The 22,865-nt window shown below is 34.2% G+C and overlaps 1 protein-coding gene across 1 annotated transcript; it reads left to right on the top strand.

The window, feature by feature from the left end:
* Positions 1 to 1,132: 1,132 nt before the first annotated feature.
* Positions 1,133 to 22,354, top strand: LOC111995677 (protein ALWAYS EARLY 2). Its single transcript, XM_065779225.1, has 20 exons — positions 1,133 to 1,338; positions 2,607 to 2,730; positions 3,243 to 3,341; positions 3,733 to 3,795; positions 5,034 to 5,111; positions 8,344 to 8,512; positions 9,374 to 9,639; positions 9,741 to 10,116; positions 10,813 to 10,890; positions 11,062 to 11,345; positions 11,472 to 11,528; positions 16,278 to 16,601; positions 16,687 to 16,865; positions 16,968 to 17,250; positions 17,942 to 18,148; positions 18,876 to 19,037; positions 19,660 to 19,803; positions 20,142 to 20,357; positions 20,959 to 21,249; positions 21,874 to 22,354. Exons 2-20 carry the CDS (start codon positions 2,629 to 2,631, stop codon positions 22,039 to 22,041), a joined length of 3,546 nt encoding a protein of 1,181 aa, XP_065635297.1. The 5' UTR covers positions 1,133 to 1,338; positions 2,607 to 2,628; the 3' UTR covers positions 22,042 to 22,354.
* Positions 22,355 to 22,865: the final 511 nt, after the last annotated feature.

Genomic DNA, 22,865 nt, shown 5'->3' with positions numbered 1-22,865 from the left:
AAATAATGTCTTAACATAATCATCTAAAATCTATGTTATATTATATATTATATAATAAAAGTTGGGTTCTTTAAGTTCAAAAAATTCAAAAATGAAAATCCACTCAAATTAAAAATTATAATACCCAAGTTTTTACAAATTTTATTATTATTTTAATAATATGCCACAGTATTTATACATGGTACTTGCATTATGTAGCTCAATGTATGTATTAGTAGTTATACTATACATAATTTCGTCGTGTGACTTTTTTTTTTTTTTTTTTAAGAATCATCATGTGATTTGTTGTAAGTACACTAAAGTTATATATATATATATATATATATATATATATATATATATATTGGATAGGGTTTTATTGATATATTTTACTTTCAATAAAAACTCTACTACCAATGGTTTACTAAAATTAATATATTACTTTGATTAAACCTCAATTATTAAAGTGTTATGAAATTTAAATGTAGTTTCATTATTGATTTTAAATTATCTTCTAATCTATTGTTATATATGGTTTTTTATTATAAAAAAAGGAAAAATTTTCTTATATAATTTTCATTCATAATATATTTCAAAGCAATTTTTCATCTTGCTTCTCAATAAAAATGAGTAATTTTCTTATTTCATTTTTATTATCTATATTATCAATCAATTTTAATTATATTATCAAATATTTTGTTCAAATCCTTCCATAAATGTCATCAATAGAATATATATAAAAAAAGAGAGTACTTAATATCATAACCAAGTCATTTAAAATAAAAGTGTTGAAATCAAAATATTTCTCTTTAAACTCAAATTAATTAATTAATTAATTTTGCAAAAAAAAATCCCTTTCTAACTTTATTTAAATAAATAAAAAAACCTTTAATCACATTTTTGTTTTTTTCCTCCCAAAAACATTCAAATGTTTTAAAGATCACGTGCACAACCATAACCCTCCACTCCATCCAAATCCAAAATCCCCCTGCGCCCCCACAAAACCCAATCCTCACCGTCCATACCCTCTACTCTGTCCACGTGTACGGCCATCACCACCCTAAAAACCCAAACACAAAAACAAAAAAAACAAAAACAAAAAAATTCCAATTCTCTCTCTCTCTTCTTTATATTCAAGTTTCGCGGCAACCCTCTCTCTCTCTATCTCTCTCTCTCCAAATAAAACCAAACTTTTTTTCACTCTCTCACACACACAGTCTCAGAGCTTCTCTCTCTAAAAACTCTCTCTCTCTTTCTCTCTCTAAAACCCTTTCTCTCTCTCTTTCTCCTCTTCCGTCTCTCATTGTGTGTGTACATGCATATGGTTAGATTTTCGTATTGGGGTGAGCTTCACAGCAGGTCAGATTACACTCTCCGATCTGTCAATTAGGGTTTAACTCTTGAGGATTTCTTGTTCTTTTCAAGTTTTTGAGGGTTTTGGTTTCTCTGATTTTCGAGTTCGGAGTTGGAATTTTGAATGTTTGTCCGTTTTTTAATTAAAAAAAAAATTGGAGCATTGTCGAAATTTTGTTTTTTTTTTTTGTTGAGGTTGCTAAAGGCTGATCATTGATTCCAAAAAAAAAAAAAAAAAAAAAGAAATTTGAATTTTTTTTTTAATTGGGTAGGTTTTGTTTTGTTTGATTTTTCGAGTTCTTGGTTGAAATTTTGAATCTTTGTGATTTTTGTTTTTTCACGAGTGTTTGGGTTGTTTTCTGGAAGTATTTTTGAAATCAAGCTTCTTCTTTTTTTTCTGCGTTTGGTTTCTCTCTTAGTCCTTTTGGGGTTTTGTGTGTGATTCTGTTTGTTGGGTTGTAATTGTTTAATTCGATTGCGAAATGCTAAGTATGAAATGGGGTTTATGAGATTTTCATTTTAAAGGTGGAGCATTTCACGAAGTTTTTCTTTTTGGGTAATGGTCTACGGCTAGCATTGACTTAAAAAAAAAAAAAAGAGACCATAATAAAATGAAAGGAAATTGATTTTTTCTTGTTGTTGTTGATTTTGTTAATGTGATTTATGAATTACTGTGCTTGGAAATTCTAATGAATTTTAAATTTTTTGAATTGTTTTGGCTGTTTTCAGAAAGTGGTATTGGAAAGCTTTTTTTTTTTTTTTTTGGGTACTGGTGCTTTTGGTTTCTTGTAGTGAATCTGAATATGAGGTTTTTGGTGCATGCTGTTTGGTTCATTTGGGTAATCAGAGCTTGAATTTGAGTGTGAATTCTGGAAGTGATTTCTTGCGGTGATTCTGATTTTTTTTTAAAAAAAATTTTATAAATTGAGCCTTCTTTATGTTTTGGAAAAGAAAAAAGGGAATGGCGCAAAAGTTTATTTTTAAATTTTTAATCAACAAAAGGCTGCTGTGAAGTTCTTGTACCCAGGCTTGTATTGTTTGCTTCAATTGGGAATTTGAATTTTAGTTCATTGTGGAATATTGAGTATTTTATTAGATGTACAGTGAAAAAATTATTATTTTGTGGAAGACAAAAGCTTGATAACTTTTAGTGAAAATGAATTCTCTTTTTTGGAGTTAAATGTTCTTAAAAATAGAATGTGCTACATTGTCTTGTTGATATAATTTAGTGATTGCTAAAACAGGCTGCTAATTTTGTTATTTTTGTGTCTCAGATAGATAAGTAAAAAGCTTTTAATGGCTCCGACAAGAAAATCTAGAAGTGTGAAAAGATTTTCTACCATAAATGAGGTACCTCATGAGAAAGATGGTAGGAACTTGGGCAAAAGTAAGCAGCGGGTAAGTCTTGCTCATGTTCTGGGACTGAAACAAAAAATAAGAAATAAAAAATCATTTACTCAGTCCTTAAATTCTTTTTGGTTCTGCATTTGATTCTCTATATCTTACTTTGTTAGTGGATGATTTCTGTTAAGACTTGGTTTCATTTGATAACTAATTTTTCAAGTAACATTGTTCTTTATAAAGAGATATTTTGAAAATGAATTTTGGTTGCTCAGTTTTTTTATTTTATGGAAAGGGTAGATTATAGATGTGGGCTATATATGAAGAAGTTTTTGTAGTATCTTTGAGGATCATAAAAGTGATGGCCTCTAGTACTGCACATGGGGGATATAATTATAGATAGGATAGAATAGTGAAAAAGTATACATGTGGCTGACCCTAATTAGTTAATGAAGACCTATAAGCCGACTCCAATGTAGTGGGATTAAGGCTTAGTTGAGTTGTGATTGAATTCTGAAAATATAGAATTTTTAATTTTTAATGTTTTGGTTGCTTTATTTTATGCTCAGAAGAAGAAATATTATGACAAATTAGGACCTCAATGGAGCAAGGAAGAGCTTGAGCGGTTTTATGAAGCCTATCGGAAGTATGGGAAAGACTGGAAGAAGGTATGACATTTTTTTGATTTTGTGAGTGTGCACTCTGGAATTTGCTTAATTTGCCATCAGATGTTATGTCCTTATTATGATTATAATCATCTTCTAAAATATGTGGTGCAAATTGATAATAATCATTTTCTAATATATGGTGTGTAAATTGCCAAGATTCTTATAGCTCAACTGATTGGCATCTCTTGGTCATATCCAGGCTTCAAATCCTCACTCATAACAATCGAATTATAAATAAATAAATAAACTAATTTTGTGCAAATTGATGTCTAACTTGGTTAAGCTGTAAAACATAATACTGTTTACCATATACTTTTCTATTCTAATGAGTAAATTTATAGTGCTCTCTCTCTCTCTCTCTCTGGTATTATTGGATTCTGTGCATTTCCAGGTGGCTGCCGTAGTGCGTAACAGATCCATTGAAATGGTGGAGGCCCTTTACACTACAAACCGGGTATGTGGTGTGTGTGAGTGCTAGATTTATAACCAGATCTGTTAACGTCAATAATAGTTTTTGTTCATTTAGGAGGGTTTGGGTTTATGTACCAATGGTTCTGTACATGACTCTTTCTTTTTCCCTTCCTTGCAAAAGCAGTGAATATTTTTGTTTTGAAGCAATTTTTTTTTTTAAACTGAAGATCTATATGCAGCTTTCTTCTACAATCTATGCCTTGTGGTTTTTATGTTGCTTTTGTTTATTTCTTAAAAATTTGTCATTGCTATACTGCTTGACCTAGTTGAAAGTTGGATTACTTAATCTGCTAAATGATCTTGGCAGCAAAGCCAGTTTGATAGTTTTTGTAATTCAGTTATTAGTTAATAATTTTTTTGGGTGGACACCTACTTTGGGGAGGATTCTTACAATAGACAATCTCATAAATCGAGGTATGTTTATTGTGAATTGGTGTGTTATGTGAAAACAGGACAGGGAATCCATTGATCACTTGCTCCTGCACTGTGATGGCAACAGCATTATGCAGTTGTATTTTGGCTGCATTTGGAGTTAAGTGGGTGATGTTTAAAGCTGTGCAAGGAAGGTTTCTGTGTTGGTGTTGAAGGCCTATTTGTTTAGAAATAGTGCTTGGATGTGTTTCCCTTTTGTTTGATGTGGCACATTTGGAGGGAAAGAAATAGTAAGACATTTGAAGGGCTAGAGTTGAATATTTAAAGGCTAAATTCCCAATTTGTTGCATCCTTATTCTATTGGATGTATTTGTTGCATTAAATTTGTGTGATTTTGTTGACTCATTGTACTGCTGATCTGTAGGGGTTCCTATGGTACTGCAACTGGTATACCTCATGTTGCACCTTTTGTACTGTTTGTTTTATTAGTTCAATAAAATTATTTGTACTTATATATATATAAAAAAATGTTCTTAATTAAAATGAGTTTTATGCATTTGTATTAAATGTGGTCATATATTCAGAAATGAAAATGGTTGGTTTATAATAGTAATTTGGGCAAAACTTGGATGTGTACTTAAGGATTTAGGTGACATGAATTGAATTTGGTTGAATATTTTGAAAAATTGGTTATCAATTATACAGTTGGGGTTGTCCACCTTAATTTTTTTTCCCAATGTCTTTGCATTTGCTCGAACTGTTAATTGTGAGGACTTGCCTTCTGGATTCTTATGGTTTCAGTGTCTTCGACTTATTGGCATTTCAATTTGGCTTACTTTTGATTTTCAGGCATACTTATCCTTGCCAGAGGGTACAGCTTCTGTGGTTGGCCTTATAGCAATGATGACAGATTATTATAATGTCCTGGTGAGATTAAATTTACTATATCATCTATTCAACTGAGCTTGGCTGCTTTAATATTAATCTGGTCCTTCCTGTGATATATCTGTCAATGATATTGTAAGACTTGACTGAAATTTGGCCTATTTTGGCATCATAATAATAGATACAATTAGTAGTTTGTTTATGCAAAATATCGGTACTGGATTTATAAGCCAAACATTGCATTTCAAGATTGGGTGGTTGTATGAGTTCTGGAATGGAAGTTAAATAGATGCTAGTGTGGCACGCTATTTCTATTTCTATACAATAAGCTGCTTTTTGATTTTGAATGAGATAAATTGATTTTTGCTGGACAGTGAAGGCACTTATGTGTTTAGCTATGGTTGATTGTGTTGGAATGTATTTATAGAGTTCTCTTAGGCAAAAAGCAAGTAGTTCTTCATATATATTTTTCTTTACCTTTCTTTTATGCATTTTTAGTTGTTGACTCCTATCACAGTAGGTTTGCATCATGTATCAGCTTAAGTCCATATCCCTATACATTTGTTATAAAAAACTTACTAGATTGATTCAAGATGTAGTCATTTAGTCTTGTGCTTTTTGCAGATGATGGATGTTAACACCAAGTTAGAAATTTGGAGAGATGTTTTAGAATCTAAAGGCTTTAGGCTTATAGGTCAAAAAAAGAGTACATGGGGTGTAAGCTTTTTAAAAGGAGAAATAAAAATGAAAGGGATTGTAAAACTTGATGGTCAAGGGATACCAAAGGTTGAGTGCTTTTGATATCTTGGATCAATAATTTATAAGGATTGGAGGGATTGAAGAGGATGTGAAGCATAGCACAAGAGTAGGGAAAATGAAGTGAAGAAATGGATTAGCACTTTGGGTTTCTTGTACTTAGCACCAAGCAATGAAAACAGAAAAATAAAACCTAGGAATCAACACCTTGATTGCTTGGAATTAGCACCAAGCATGGGATAATGATAAAAATCCTGGAATCAACACCTAGGCTTGCATGAAATCAACACGTACTAGAAGAAAACTTCCAATCCATATTTCCATCAATGCGTGATCAACTTCCTACAATAGTAAACTTTGGGCATGTAAATAGAGTTTCCAAATTACATCAATCATGGAAAGAAAGTAAACTCATACTGATATGGAAATAAAGTTTAAATATAAATAAAATCTCTCTAATAGCATCAATCAGTGTCAATTGAGGATCAAAAACTGATAGGTCCAACCAAATCACTAAGCATTAATAGGTCAAATTTCGTGTTTCTGCACTAACTCTCCCATGGTGGGAGAAAACTCGACTTCATAGAGTGTAACTCATGGTTGTAGACCTTGGACTAGGTGGGGCTTAAATAGGGCTTGTGCTTAGGTATTTTTTAATGGATGGGGCAGGATCAAGGGTTTGGTTATTTTTGAGGTGGGTTGGGTTGTGCTAAAGCATTTTTTTTTTAATAGGTGTGGTCCGATTAAATTTGTTTTAATTTTTTTTTGTATGGATTGGGTCAGACTTTAATAGATCACTTCAAGTTTTGTAATGACTGGGTTTGTAATGACTTTAATAGCATCAATCAGTGTCAATTGAGGATCAAAAACTGATAGGTCCAACCAAATCACTAAGCATTAATAGGTCAAATTTCGTGTTTCTGCACTAACTCTCCCATGGTGGGAGAAAACTCGACTTCATAGAGTGTAACTCATGGTTGTAGACCTTGGACTAGGTGGTGCTTAAATAGGGCTCGTGCTTGGGTATTTTTTAATGGATGGGGCAGGATCAAGGATTTGGGTATTTTTGAGGTGGGTTGGGTTGTGCTAAAGCATTTTTTTTTAATAGGTGTGGTCCGACTAAATTTGTTTTAGTTTTTTTTTTTTATATGGATTGGGTCAGACTTTAATAGATCACTTCAAGTTTTGTAATGACTAGGTTTGTAATGACTTTAATAGATCACTTCAAATTTTTTTTTTTTTTGTATGGATTGGGTCAAACTTTAATGGATCCCCAAGTTTTGTTTTTAATTTTTTAGGCTAAATTGGTTTAGGTCTTAAGGGGTTAAAATTGGGGATCTTGATTTGCATTGTTGTAGATCACATGTTGAGTGATGGAGTAATTAGGGTTGTTTTTTATGACGGTGGATGTGAATGAGGGTTTGTTGTATCAGGGATATGGCGGCGAGTGTGGGACAAAAAAAGGAAATATGTAGTGATGGGTTTTGGACTGTGAAGTCACAACCTTGGCAAGATTTTCTGGCAAATTGTAGATTTTGGGTCTTGAGAGTTTCTAACAGTGGCCCAATGACTCTGGATTTTGGGTTTGAAAAAATATTGCTTGTTTTGTGGTGACCTAAGTTGTTGCAATAGTGTGATCTTGATGATTCATAGTGAAAATAATCGGTTTTGTGTCTGTCCTTTTTATTTATTTTTATAAAGGGCAACTTGATGATGGTGAGTATGGGTGATTTGATTGTAGTGGTTTTGATTTGGGATTTGTGGTTTTGATCCAAAATTGGTGGGAGCGTTGTGCATCGGGTACAACCTTTATACAAAATTGGTGGTTGGCCAGTGTGGGGTAAAGTTTGCTGGGATTGATTTGGTGTGGGTGTGTTGGCTGTTGGTTTCAGATAGTGGGTATAATGAATCGAAGTCTGCTTTGATATTAAAACTTATCTTAACAAATAAACTCTAAGAGGGGGATCTGTATGGGGAAAATAAAAAGAAAAAGAAAATACAAGGATAGGTCCTAGGAATCAACACCTACGGTTTTCATGGAATAAGCACCTAGACCTTACTTGGAGTCAGCATCTGGCAATGAAAATAGAAAAATGCAACCAAAGAATTAACACCTAGATTGCTTGGAATTAGTACCAAACATTGGAAGAAAACCTACCACCCAAATTTTCATTAATCCATTATCAATTGTCTAAAATAAGGAATTTTGAGTCCTTAATTAGAGTTCCCAAAATATATCAAATATGGTAAAAATAATAAAATAAAATAATTCATAATGAGATTACATAATGTATGGAAATAAAATTCAAACAGCATTAAAATTTTCCTAATAGCATCAATCCGCATTAATAGGTCAAATTTGGCATTTGCACCAGAAGTACATATCTTTGACTTTGTTTTGGCCTGATAATAATTTAGTTTTGATGTGAATGATCATGCCTTTTGTGCTAAATGACTGTCTTTGCATTTTACTTAAAGTAGGTTTATATGAATTCTAATTTTACGAACTGTAAAACAGGAAGAGAGTGATAGTGAAAGAGAGAGCAATGAAGCTTTGACATCTGAAAAACCTCTAAAACGCAAACGGGGTAAAGTTCAGCCAAGTGTCTCAAAAGATCCTTGCCAGTCTCGGTCAATTGCATCTAGTGATGGTTATTTATCTTTTTTGAAGAGGAGACGCTTTGATGGTATAATTTAATTACATTGTTATTTGATTCTAGTTGGTATTTTGCCGGTGTTCTATTATGCATCGTACACTTGTTATATATGTTGGCAGTGCTTCATGCATGGACTATGTTATTGTCTTCATTATATCAATAATGTTGTTTTCCTATATGGAGAATGGAAGGTAAAATGGGATATGCACAGTAAAATCCTATAAAAGAAAGCAGTAATTTTAGTTGTTTTGAATTTTAATATGGTGGAAATTGGGATGTCCATCGTATCAAAAAAGAAATATTACTTCTTTTGATATGTTTTTGGCCCCATGGGAGGAGAAGGGGAAATTCAAATTAGTAACCTCTGATTCATGAGGCATGGTTCCTGGCTGATTGTGCTAAACCTTTTGAGAATATAAAAACAGGAAAAATGAGGGGGAAATTATTAATATGAAGAAAAAAAAGAAGGGGTGGGGGTGGGGAATTGCCCAAAATTGTACCAATATCTTAAATGAAGGCAAGATGAAGTAATAAGCAGAATGCTTAACAGAATTTGTTTTAAACTACAGTCAAGGAGTTTGAAAAATTATATCCTGGAATTTGATTCCAAGTGTCAGGACATGCAACTTGCCATTTCTCCTTCTGCAGGATATGTTTGTCAGGGTTCATTTCCCATTAATCAAAATTAAGAAAATAGTTATTAAGCAGTTGGAGTTTTCTGCATTAGCTTCTTTTTTTTTTGGTTCTTTAGTAGTTATAATTCTGTACATTTAGATTTGCGCACTAAAATTTTACTTAACGTTATTCTTTTGTCTAGAGATATCACTGTTTGAAACCTGAACCTCTTTAAAGCTTAAATTCCAGTGTTTCTAAATTCAAATCTCGTATTAGGTAATGAGCCTTGTGCAAAGGGGAAAAGGACACCTCGGTTTCCCATTTCATATTCACTTAAGAGAGATGATGCAGAAATTAATGTTTCACCAAATAAAAGAGGCCGGAAGTCTGATTCTGATGCTAATGATGATGAAGTCGCCCATGGGGCAGCATTGGCTTTAGCTGAGGTGTCACAGAGAGGAGGCTCTCCCCAGATTTCTCAAACACCATACAGAAGAACAGAGCACATCAAATCTGCACCTCTTCGGACCTGGGGAAAAATGGTATTTAACTATTCATTTACATGTCCTTCTATTACCTTTTTCCTTCCTTTTATTATAACTTAAAATGACTTATTTATCTTTATTTCTTTGATGTGATTTAGCATCAACAATCTGACACAGCTCAGGCCAACCTTCGTTATGCTGCCATGGATGAAAACTGGTTGGAAGGTAGTATAGGAAGTAGAGGAGTTGAAAATGGCGATTATGCAAGAGATACTAGCTCCTTGATGGATATGGAAGGTGTAGGCACGGTAGAAGTTCATCGAAAGGGGAAGAAGTTTTACAGAAAGAAAGAGAAAGTTCAAGACATTGCAAACCATCAGTATGATGATGGTGGAGAAGCCTGTAGTGGTACTGAAGAAGGACTTAACTCTGGTGTCTCCAAAGGAAAATTTGACATTGAAGTTTCAAATTCAAAATCCGAGAGATTCTCTCCACAAGGTCAAAGGAAGAGAAGCAAGAAACTCTCCTTTGGAGGTACCTTCCTTACTAATATGATTGCTCATTTTTTTCTTTTTTCTTTTTTCTTTTCATGTTACAAATATTTGTGTACTCAAATCCTCACTAATAAAACCCCTGTTATTTTGTTTCTAAAATTGCAAGTTCAAATATTTCCTTTCTTTCATAGAGCGAAGTTGATATTATCTTTGTAAAGAAAATGCTTTCCAAGTTTTTTGAAGCTTCTCTTTCGCTCTTTATTTATTTTTTATTCAAATCCATAGCCACCATTTTGGAGTAAGGTGATGGATTATAACATAGGAAGCAAAAGTGGAGGTATGGCTTAAATTTATGGGACGCATGATCCTTATATTCAGACTGATATTGCCAAACAGGCCAGATAAACATATCTGCAGCTATGTATGTACAAGAACCTCAGCAGGGTTTTTTTTACTGGTACCGCATTAGAACTGAGTCATTCTTTGATGACGGTCTAGATAAACATATCTTACAGTGAAGTAATCTCTGGTATTTAATGGTAATATAAACTTTGGGAATATTTACTCATTTTTATATTTTTTTATTTAATGGATTTGTTCTAAATAGCATCTTTCTATTTTTAATTACAAGTCATCTTTTGGTTGGGTTGAATGCATGCTGTTGTTCGGTTAATTAGATAGACAAATCTTCATACAATGAATCAATGATATTCTAATGTCTGGTTTGTTCTTGTAGGTGAAAGTACTGGCTTGGATGCTCTGCTGGAACTGGCTGATTTGTCTCTAAAGATGCCCATATCAACAATGGAATCTGGTAAGTGATTTATGAGTGTAGTCTATTTGCTTTGGAGTGTGCTTCCCAGGATGTACATGACATTGCTGTTGCTATTGCTATTCTTGTTCTTTCTTTAAATATCTCTTTGCCTGGTAAGTGATTTAGTCTGTTGTTTTTTCTTATTTTTTACTGTTTACTTGTTGGATCTAGACTCATCTGTCCAGTTGAAGGAAGAAAGAGCAATTCTTGATATGGATGATAAGGCCAGTTTGCCAGAAGCTATGTCTACAAGCCATTGTGCAGACAAAATTAAATTTCTGGGGTCAAAACAGAAGGCACGTCATACAATTGCTGGAGTTGATGGTACAATCTCCAGAAAATTGAAAATTGGAAGGGACTCAGTTATTGATGTTAATGTTGCTTCTGAAGAGAAAGAACAGCTTCAGCTTGCCGATAAAGCATGGAAAAGAAAGCGCAAGTCCATGGTATCAAAGGTAAAATATGGACTGATTGTCATGCTGTGGATGAATAAATTATCTCACACACACTTTAAACTTTTCATTTGAATATATTTTTCTATTAGTTGATTGATGACAAGCCAATTCTTGTTCAAGTTGCAGATATCAAATGACAAAGCGCATACTGATTCTCTTCTAAGTGAACCTTTGAAGACTGAGGTACGAGAACAAATGCCTTTGTTTTGTCGTTATAAAGACGTGTACGATCTCTGTGATTGATTTGTAATGTTAAATTCTCTAACAATTCACTCTACCTTAATATGGTTTTATAAGTATTTCTGGCTATATTGCTATATAATAGTTAGAATAGCTTTGTTCCTGTTTAGGTGATATACACAATTACATCTGCAATTGAATTAATCTGACCTCTTGATGTTTGTTACCCAAAAAAAGAAGGTGAAAATGAGAATACTGCAGAGGTTTCTTACCTTTATCCTGCCATGGACTCAAAGGCGGACCCTTAAAGATTTATATATGGTCAAATCTACAAATGGGTAACAAATTCCACCTCTGTCATGGGATCATCAGTTAAAAAGCTTGTCTTCAATGTTTATTAGAGACAAGCTTTAAGCCCAAATTGCCTTCATTTATGTTGAAACTATATAGTTATCCAGTTCTTCCAATAATATATGTGTGAAACAGGAGGAGATTGTTAATTTGTTGTATTAGAAGTAGTAATAATTCTGGCTAATGGTCATTGGATTGAGGTACTAAAGTCACAGGTTCATTCCCGTATGGATGCCTAAGTCCTTACCAATCCAGCTATCCCAACAATTTTTTTTTAATCCATATGTGTGTTCACACAGATGCACAGACACATACACATTGTGTATGCGAAAGATGAGAAGATTGTTAGTTTTGTTGCATTAAAAGTAGTGCTAGTAATACTTCTTGCCAATAAAGGGAAAAAGTAGTAATACTTGTTTCCAATGGTCATTGGGTCAAATGGCTTCTCTTTCTCCATAGGGGATGGAGGTAAGGTCAAAGGTTCAATCCCATGCAGGTGCCTAAGTTACTACCAATCCTGCTATCCCAACAAAGCAAGGAAAAAATAAAACTTGTTTTCTGTTTAGCCATATATAGATATGTATACGCACACATGATCATGTAATATATTTGGGTGTGTTTATATTTGGGAAGTCTCTGGTTATATGTTGGATGTCAGCTTTTTTTTTTTTTTGGGTAATCAAAGTGATGTGATTTGAGAATATAAAAACAGGAAAAATGAGGGGGAAATTATTAATATGAAGAAAAAAAAGAAGGGGTGGGGGTGGGGAATTGCCCAAAATTGTACCAATATCTTAAATGAAGGCAAGATGAAGTAATAAGCAGAATGCTTAACAGAATTTGTTTTAAACTACAGTCAAGGAGTTTGAAAAATTATATCCTGGAATTTGATTCCAAGTGTCAGGACATGCAACTTGCCATTTCTCCTTCTGCAGGATATGTTTGTCAGGGTTCATTTCCCATTAATCAAAATTAAGAAAATAGTTATTAAGCAGTTGGAGTTTTCTGCATTAGCTTCTTTTTTTTTTGGTTCTTTAGTAGTTATAATTCTGTACATTTAGATTTGCGCACTAAAATTTTACTTAACGTTATTCTTTTGTCTAGAGATATCACTGTTTGAAACCTGAACCTCTTTAAAGCTTAAATTCCAGTGTTTCTAAATTCAAATCTCGTATTAGGTAATGAGCCTTGTGCAAAGGGGAAAAGGACACCTCGGTTTCCCATTTCATATTCACTTAAGAGAGATGATGCAGAAATTAATGTTTCACCAAATAAAAGAGGCCGGAAGTCTGATTCTGATGCTAATGATGATGAAGTCGCCCATGGGGCAGCATTGGCTTTAGCTGAGGTTTCACAGAGAGGAGGCTCTCCCCAGATTTCTCAAACACCATACAGAAGAACAGAGCACATCAAATCTGCACCTCTTCGGACCTGGGGAAAAATGGTATTTAACTATTCATTTACATGTCCTTCTATTACCTTTTTCCTTCCTTTTATTATAACTTAAAATGACTTATTTATCTTTATTTCTTTGATGTGATTTAGCATCAACAATCTGACACAGCTCAGGCCAACCTTCGTTATGCTGCCATGGATGAAAACTGGTTGGAAGGTAGTATAGGAAGTAGAGGAGTTGAAAATGGCGATTATGCAAGAGATACTAGCTCCTTGATGGATATGGAAGGTGTAGGCACGGTAGAAGTTCATCGAAAGGGGAAGAAGTTTTACAGAAAGAAAGAGAAAGTTCAAGACATTGCAAACCATCAGTATGATGATGGTGGAGAAGCCTGTAGTGGTACTGAAGAAGGACTTAACTCTGGTGTCTCCAAAGGAAAATTTGACATTGAAGTTTCAAATTCAAAATCCGAGAGATTCTCTCCACAAGGTCAAAGGAAGAGAAGCAAGAAACTCTCCTTTGGAGGTACCTTCCTTACTAATATGATTGCTCATTTTTTTCTTTTTTCTTTTTTCTTTTCATGTTACAAATATTTGTGTACTCAAATCCTCACTAATAAAACCCCTGTTATTTTGTTTCTAAAATTGCAAGTTCAAATATTTCCTTTCTTTCATAGAGCGAAGTTGATATTATCTTTGTAAAGAAAATGCTTTCCAAGTTTTTTGAAGCTTCTCTTTCGCTCTTTATTTATTTTTTATTCAAATCCATAGCCACCATTTTGGAGTAAGGTGATGGATTATAACATAGGAAGCAAAAGTGGAGGTATGGCTTAAATTTATGGGACGCATGATCCTTATATTCAGACTGATATTGCCAAACAGGCCAGATAAACATATCTGCAGCTATGTATGTACAAGAACCTCAGCAGGGTTTTTTTTACTGGTACCGCATTAGAACTGAGTCATTCTTTGATGACGGTCTAGATAAACATATCTTACAGTGAAGTAATCTCTGGTATTTAATGGTAATATAAACTTTGGGAATATTTACTCATTTTTATATTTTTTTATTTAATGGATTTGTTCTAAATAGCATCTTTCTATTTTTAATTACAAGTCATCTTTTGGTTGGGTTGAATGCATGCTGTTGTTCGGTTAATTAGATAGACAAATCTTCATACAATGAATCAATGATATTCTAATGTCTGGTTTGTTCTTGTAGGTGAAAGTACTGGCTTGGATGCTCTGCTGGAACTGGCTGATTTGTCTCTAAAGATGCCCATATCAACAATGGAATCTGGTAAGTGATTTATGAGTGTAGTCTATTTGCTTTGGAGTGTGCTTCCCAGGATGTACATGACATTGCTGTTGCTATTGCTATTCTTGTTCTTTCTTTAAATATCTCTTTGCCTGGTAAGTGATTTAGTCTGTTGTTTTTTCTTATTTTTTACTGTTTACTTGTTGGATCTAGACTCATCTGTCCAGTTGAAGGAAGAAAGAGCAATTCTTGATATGGATGATAAGGCCAGTTTGCCAGAAGCTATGTCTACAAGCCATTGTGCAGACAAAATTAAATTTCTGGGGTCAAAACAGAAGGCACGTCATACAATTGCTGGAGTTGATGGTACAATCTCCAGAAAATTGAAAATTGGAAGGGACTCAGTTATTGATGTTAATGTTGCTTCTGAAGAGAAAGAACAGCTTCAGCTTGCCGATAAAGCATGGAAAAGAAAGCGCAAGTCCATGGTATCAAAGGTAAAATATGGACTGATTGTCATGCTGTGGATGAATAAATTATCTCACACACACTTTAAACTTTTCATTTGAATATATTTTTCTATTAGTTGATTGATGACAAGCCAATTCTTGTTCAAGTTGCAGATATCAAATGACAAAGCTCATACTGATTCTCTTCTAAGTGAACCTTTGAAGACTGAGGTACGAGAACAAATGCCTTTGTTTTGTCGTTATAAAAACGTGTACGATCTCTGTGATTGATTTGTAATGTTAAATTCTCTAACAATTCACTCTACCTTAATATGGTTTTATAAGTATTTCTGGCTATATTGCTATATAATAGTTAGAATAGCTTTGTTCCTGTTTAGGTGATATACACAATTACATCTGCAATTGAATTAATCTGACCTCTTGATGTTTGTTACCCAAAAAAAGAAGGTGAAAATGAGAATACTGCAGAGGTTTCTTACCTTTATCCTGCCATGGACTCAAAGGCGGACCCTTAAAGATTTATATATGGTCAAATCTACAAATGGGTAACAAATTCCACCTCTGTCATGGGATCATCAGTTAAAAAGCTTGTCTTCAATGTTTATTAGAGACAAGCTTTAAGCCCAAATTGCCTTCATTTATGTTGAAACTATATAGTTATCCAGTTCTTCCAATAATATATGTGTGAAACAGGAGGAGATTGTTAATTTGTTGTATTAGAAGTAGTAATAATTCTGGCTAATGGTCATTGGATTGAGGTACTAAAGTCACAGGTTCATTCCCGTATGGATGCCTAAGTCCTTACCAATCCAGCTATCCCAACAATTTTTTTTTAATCCATATGTGTGTTCACACAGATGCACAGACACATACACATTGTGTATGCGAAAGATGAGAAGATTGTTAGTTTTGTTGCATTAAAAGTAGTGCTAGTAATACTTCTTGCCAATAAAGGGAAAAAGTAGTAATACTTGTTTCCAATGGTCATTGGGTCAAATGGCTTCTCTTTCTCCATAGGGGATGGAGGTAAGGTCAAAGGTTCAATCCCATGCAGGTGCCTAAGTTACTACCAATCCTGCTATCCCAACAAAGCAAGGAAAAAATAAAACTTGTTTTCTGTTTAGCCATATATAGATATGTATACGCACACATGATCATGTAATATATTTGGGTGTGTTTATATTTGGGAAGTCTCTGGTTATATGTTGGATGTCAGCATTTTTTTTTTGGGTAATCAAAGTGATGTGATTTTCTTTATTTCATATGCATTTGTTCTAGGTCTTAGCTGAAGAAGAGAATAAACCAGTGATCATAGGAAAACGTACTGGTCAAAGTTTTACTTTTTTAAAACCCTGGAAATCAGTCAGATCATCAGACGGTTCCTTGGATAGTGATCAGAAAAGAGCAGAGACTGATCTATCAGTATCAACCACAGAAATTCCTGCTGCAAGTCAAAGTAGTTTATCTTCTAAACGAAAGAGTAAGCGTAAAATGGGTCAACCGAAACCATTCTTGAAAGAGACAAAGTCTTCTCATGGGAACAGGTTTATAAATCGACATAAATACTCCACCTCACTATCAGATAGACCACCCTATCTAAAAGTAAAATGTCCCATCCTCTTATATTTTAAAATATGCAGTTTTCTGAAGCTAGCCTCATTTATTTATTTATTTTTTTAAATTGCAGCAAGTGCTTCTTTGTTGCCTTTCATCTTCTTTGGTCCGTAGATGGTGCACTTTTGAATGGTTTTATAGTGCAATTGACTACCCTTGGTTTGCAAAAAGGGAGTTTGTGGAGTACTTAAATCATGTTGGACTGGGACACATCCCAAGACTAACTCGTGTTGAATGGGGCGTCATAAGGAGGTATGTCATCTACTGCTGTTACATGTCTATGCAGCTTCACATATGGCTTGGAATTATTGAAAACGCTGTTGACACATTTATAACGTTTTCTTATAAATGCAGTTCTCTTGGCAAGCCTAGGAGGTTTTCTGAACATTTTCTTCTTGAAGAAAGGGAGAAACTTAAACAGTATCGGGATTCTGTGAGAAAACATTATACAGAACTTCGTACTGGTATTAGGGAAGGACTTCCAACAGATTTAGCCAGACCTCTATCAGTAGGACAACGAGTAATTGCTCTTCATCCAAAAACAAGAGAACTTCATGATGGAAGTGTGCTCACAGTTGATCAAGATAAGTGCAGGGTTCAGTTTGACCGTCCTGAGATAGGAGTTTGGTTTGTCAAGGTATCACTTTCTTTGACACAATTTCATTGCATTTGTGCCTGCTCGTGTGTGTGCACGTGCTTGTTTGTGTGTTGTGACTTGTGAGAGAGAGATTGGTACAATTTTATTACAATAGGTGAGTCTATTTTTCCTTTTGTACATTAACAGCAAACAAGATTCACATGCCTGTCTGTTGCTGCTCGTAATCCATTTAGAGCACAAAATAGACTGCTGATAATAGCTTAAGTTTATAATATTGAATTAGTTGATCTTATTTCCATAATAAAATTATTTTGTGCTATTCAAGTATGTACATCTCAATCTGCTGCTATTTATTCTCCATATGTGGTAAGTTGCCTGTCTTAAAAATTACTTTGTTTTAATTGTTTCTAAGCTTACAGACTACAATGAAATGAGTGGTGTCATGAGGATTACAGGAAACAGAATCTTTTACCTTTTACAATTTTATGATTGAATGATGAACATTTCTGAGTTAGAACATAGTGACATTGTTTTAATTGAAGTTACTCTGTTTTACAGTTCTTTTGTTATATTTGGTGGGCTTCCTATTTGTCCACCTAGTGTTGGTTTGTTATTTGTTTCTTTAATCTTCTTTTTCTAGTGAAGAACTTGTTGCCTCCAGTAAATTTTAGAAATGATATGGAATTATCCATATATTCTCTCTCAAATGACACAAGAAAATTCATTACAGGATATTGATTGCATGCCTTTAAATCCATTGGACAATATGCCAGAAGCTCTCAAGAGACAGAACATTACTATTGACAAATTCTCTCTTCTATCCAAGGAGCCACAAATGAACGGGCATCCAAATTTTGGTGGATCTATGATGTTTGCTTCAAGTGGGAATCTAGACAAGGTCACAAGCCCCATGAATACCTTTGTACAGCAAGGAAAGGTGAGAGTGCTTAACAAATACGAGAGTATATTTATTTTGATAATTGCAAACACACTCTAATGCCCATTAAATTGCAATCAACTATAAGTATATTTTATATTTTTTTGGATTTTCATTTTCTTTTTCTATATTTTTAAATTCTGACCTTGTTCTGTTGCTTAGATTTTAGCATGTTGTCACCTGCCAAAGTCTAGTTACCAAAATATATGCTGCTGGACTTGGGAGATTGATGGGTATAAGAAGGTGCTAGACTTCAATGTTAGCAGAAAAATTGGGTATCAGGCAACAAACTTTGTTGTTTTCTCTGGCACATAAAAATTGCACTCTTACCCTACATATCACAATGTAGCTTGAACTCCTGACCTATCACTGTAAAGTCAAGAGGGAAGCTCTAGATACTCGACCAGCCAATCCATTGGTTATTAGGATCTTTTACAGCACCTTTTTTTGCAACCTAGTTACATATTGGTCTCTTGTCCTGCGTGGGTTGAAAATACCTTAATTAGTTGTAATTCACTTATGGTTCCAATGTCTTTTTCTTTTGCAAAATAAGAACATCAGAGGTAAAATTAAGACACAATCGTAAGTTCTTAACTGTGTGATGGTAATGGCGTTGACTGAAGCTAGTGCCTTATTTTGCTATATTGGAAATTCACTATCATAGGGTGAATATTTTTGAACTTAAGATTATTAAATGTCCTCTAAAATAATCCAATATGTTGCCCAGGTGGATACAAACCATGCCATTGCACAAGCTAAGACAGCAGCTATTGATATTGGTAGTTTACAACAAGAAGCCCATAGTCAACCTTCTATGCTGCCCCAAAATCATGCAAAGGAAGCTGATATAAGAGCTCTTACTGAGCTGACTCGTGCTCTTGATAAAAAGGTCATACATTATAATATATGCACAATTGATCAAAGAAATGTGAATCATCTCAAAATTTAATGTTCAGTAGGAACTAGGGTGTTAAAGTTTAAATTCTCTATCATCCCACACATTTACCTTAAATCTCAAGGCTTTTACTGGATTAATCTATCTTCAGTATGTGCCTGTGTTGTAGTGAAGGTTAAATGATTAAATTGACCTTTCCTGTCAGTATAAGCTTTATGGACAAGTGATAGTTTAACATGGTGGTAAGTAACAGAGCAGCTGATCCTTGGTTTGAACCCTATTTCCACTCCAGCTCCCCATTTAAAAGTTAAAAATTACATGTGTTGGGCCCCTCTTGAGGGATAGTCAGCACCCATATGTGAAGGAAGTGATAGAATGATAGTTAAACGATTAAATTCACCCTAATAGCAAGCTTTTGCCAACCTAACTTATCAATTTCATAATTATTGGACATTGTAATTTTTATCACTCTTGTTCATCCTCTTTAGACGTTGTGGTCAGACATGCTGGTACTTCGTCAATTAAGAGTATGAAGCTTTTCTGTGGGGTTCTAATGGAAACTTTCCTGTTGCATGTAATACTCATGCTATGAAGCTTTTCTGTTGCTTTCTTGTAGGAAGCATTGTTAATGGAACTTAGGAGTACGAATAATGACATAGTGGAAAATCAAAATGAGGGAGATTGCTCTTTGAAGGATTCTGAACCTTTCAAGAAGCATTACGCCATGGTACTTGTACAGCTAAAGGAAGCCAGTGGCCAGGCATGTGGCTTCCATTAATTATATTATGCTTGACATCCCTGCATTAGTGTACCATTCTCTGCTTTGTCTTTGAAGACAATGAGAGACCCTTAGATCTTTTAAAAGCTCTTCTCTTTGGTACTTTGTTTCAGTGGGCGCATGTTTGGGATTTTACGAATTGTATTTCCATTTCTGATTTCTTACACTATTAGATTAAGTTTTTGAACCTGCTGTATTTTTTCTTAATCAGAATGTTCACCATCGTGAACATGATGCTCAGCATCTTTTAGTAAAAGTTTTATTACCTATCAAAAAAAAAAAGGTTGAAGCAACTTTTGATTGATTGTCCTTATGTTCAGGTTTCTTCTGCTTTACTTAATTTGAGGCAGCGCAATACTTATCCAGGAAACACCCTGCATCCCTGGCTGAAGCCCCCAAGCAATTCCAGTTTAAATGGCAGCCTTACAAGTTGTTATGATAATTCTTTCATATCTCAAGAATCAGGATCTAGCGTAGTTGAAATTGTCAACGGGTCAAGATTAAGAGCACGTACAATGGTAGATGCTGCTATTCAGGTATGAAGAGCTTCAGTACTCTTTCTCTCTCTATGGTTGGGGGGTCAGGGTTGAGAGTGATGAAGAACTTTATAATTTTATTTTCTTTTATATTCTCATTTTTGCAAGTTGTAACACAACTATGTACTGTTGGTTTCCTTTTTTTTTCAAAGAACAAATTTATTAGTAAGAAGAGAATGCTCAAATACACAGTTAAGTTACAGGTGATTCTCCAAAATTACAATCCAAATAGGGTTTTTTTCTTTCTTTCTTTTTTTATCATTCATTTGGTCTTTATTTGGTCCAACATGGCAAACATGGATTTCATATAATTGATGGGCCCTTATATTGCTATATTATCAGTAGTGTTTATGTTACACATTTTATTTCTTAATGCTCAATATGGTGTATGATGTTGGGCTTGTAGGATACGATATCATTTATTTTGTGGGTGCACTAGTCTTTAATGTTTCTGCTGTGATATGGCCTGAATTAACTGCTTCTAATGCAGCTATATGTTGTTTGTCTGCCTTAGTCTAAGAATCTATTTTTTTTATTGATTTTTTTTTTCAAGGAAAAAGCACTTGCTTAATTACACTTTATGATGTAATATTCATCTCAGGCATTCACATTCAGGAAGGAAGGGGAAGACGCTTTTGTGAGGATTGGAGAGACTTTGGATTCTATTGATAATCAGCAATTAACATCCGACTCTGGTATACCGGTAATCAGGTCTCAGCAGCAGGTCAATGGCGGTCTGGGTAACCAGAATCAGCTGAGTTCCTGCAAAGCAGAGCCCCTTTTTTCTAGTGATGCATCTGGTGCAAAACCATGTAATGATTCTGATGAAAATGAGGCACGAATACCATCAGGGCTTATCACTTCCTGTGTTGCTACATTGCTCATGATACAGGTAATTTGAAGATTATTTTCTAACGCTAATGGATTCAAAATGCAATCTCTCTCTCTCTCTCTCATGCGTATCTGTGATGAAGCCTTATATATTTCCACACAAACTATGTTGCTTAAAATTGTTTTGTTACTACGTCACACACAAATTATGTTGCCCAAATACTGTTTTGTTGTACTGCAATAGTGAACGTTGACAATGTCTTGATTGGTCATGATCAGCTGTCAACTTCTAATTTGGTATCTTCTTTTTACTAATGAACCATCTTTAAGCTATATTTCGGCACTTTTTGGTACAGTGACCTTTTTCGTATTTACGTCACAAGATATGCTCAAGTAATATCCAGATTTTATGAGACTTGCAAAAACTTGCAAGTTAATGTAGCTATTATTTTTGTTCAGTGGATTATCATTTAATTTTTGGTCTCAATGCCATGCCAACAAAATATAGTTTTGTGATTACTCCACTAAACCGTGACCAATACTTGCTGTTGTCATTTTTCACTATTTCTCCTCAGCAAAGATTAAGAATTTCCATTTACAACTTTATTCTCATAAATACCTGTTATACTGGGTATTAGTTTTGTTTTTGGACAAATGCTTAGTATAATATTCTTGTAATGTGCAGACTTGTACTGAAAGACAGTATCCTCCAGCTGATGTGGCTCAGATATTAGACTCTGCTCTTAAAAGCTTGCATCCATACTGTACTCAGAATCTTTCTATTTATAGAGAGATTCAAATGTGTATGGGAAGAATCAAGACTCAAATATTAGCTCTTGTACCAACAACTTAAATATTATGCTGCGCCGTTCAGTCTGTACAATTAACCTTGTAAATATTATGCCGGAAGATTTGGTTTAAACCTCAGTCCCAGCCCCCCTTGTGATTTAGCTAGCTGGGATTAATACTTACTAGTGAACAGTAATAATGTAATTTAGCTTCGTCTTGTAATTTATTTTTCCCTTTTTCCAAGTAGCGTTCGATTTTGAATTTATTAGAAGAGAATGCTACATCCTGAAAGGACAATCCTCTTTTTGCAAGGAAATTGTGATTAAGATACATGGCAACATGTGAGCCTAATGAGAAGTTTTTGAATTCTTCTTAGACTTTCAGTAGCATCATATTGTCTTACCCTGACCATGTGACCACTAAATTGTGTATCGGTTCTCGTTCTTTATCTACCACCACGTTATCATTTAGAAAAGGATGGGGGAAAGGGGAAAAATTTGATTCTTTGCAGTTCGTCCTTGAAAAATATTTTCTGATGGAAAATGACAAAATTTGGCTACAAACTTGATACTTCAATATGGTCACTCTTGGCCTTGCTATTCAAATTATTGAAGCCCGGTTGGATGGAAAATACACCAAAGAATGCTCAACTTGTGCCAGAATTTTGTGCATATGATATAAGGTAAAAGATGCTCTCTTTTAGATCACCGGAAAGGAGTCCAGTATGATTGCACCCTTTTTTTACCAAACTTATTGGCATATAGGTGTAGATGTGAGGCAAATTAATTAAAGGCATAAATCTTACTTATATTGTGCTAAAAGTCTTCTTAATTTATGACTCAATTTTGTCCGATTAGCTTGTCCAATGTCATTCACAAAATTGTCTTA

This window comes from Quercus suber, unplaced genomic scaffold (assembly GCF_002906115.3).
Source record: "Quercus suber isolate HL8 unplaced genomic scaffold, Cork oak 2.0 scaffold_202, whole genome shotgun sequence".
Taxonomy (NCBI): Eukaryota; Viridiplantae; Streptophyta; class Magnoliopsida; order Fagales; family Fagaceae; genus Quercus; species Quercus suber.
Note: the sequence above shows the minus strand (reverse complement) of the source record. Positions and strands in the feature narration are given on the sequence as shown.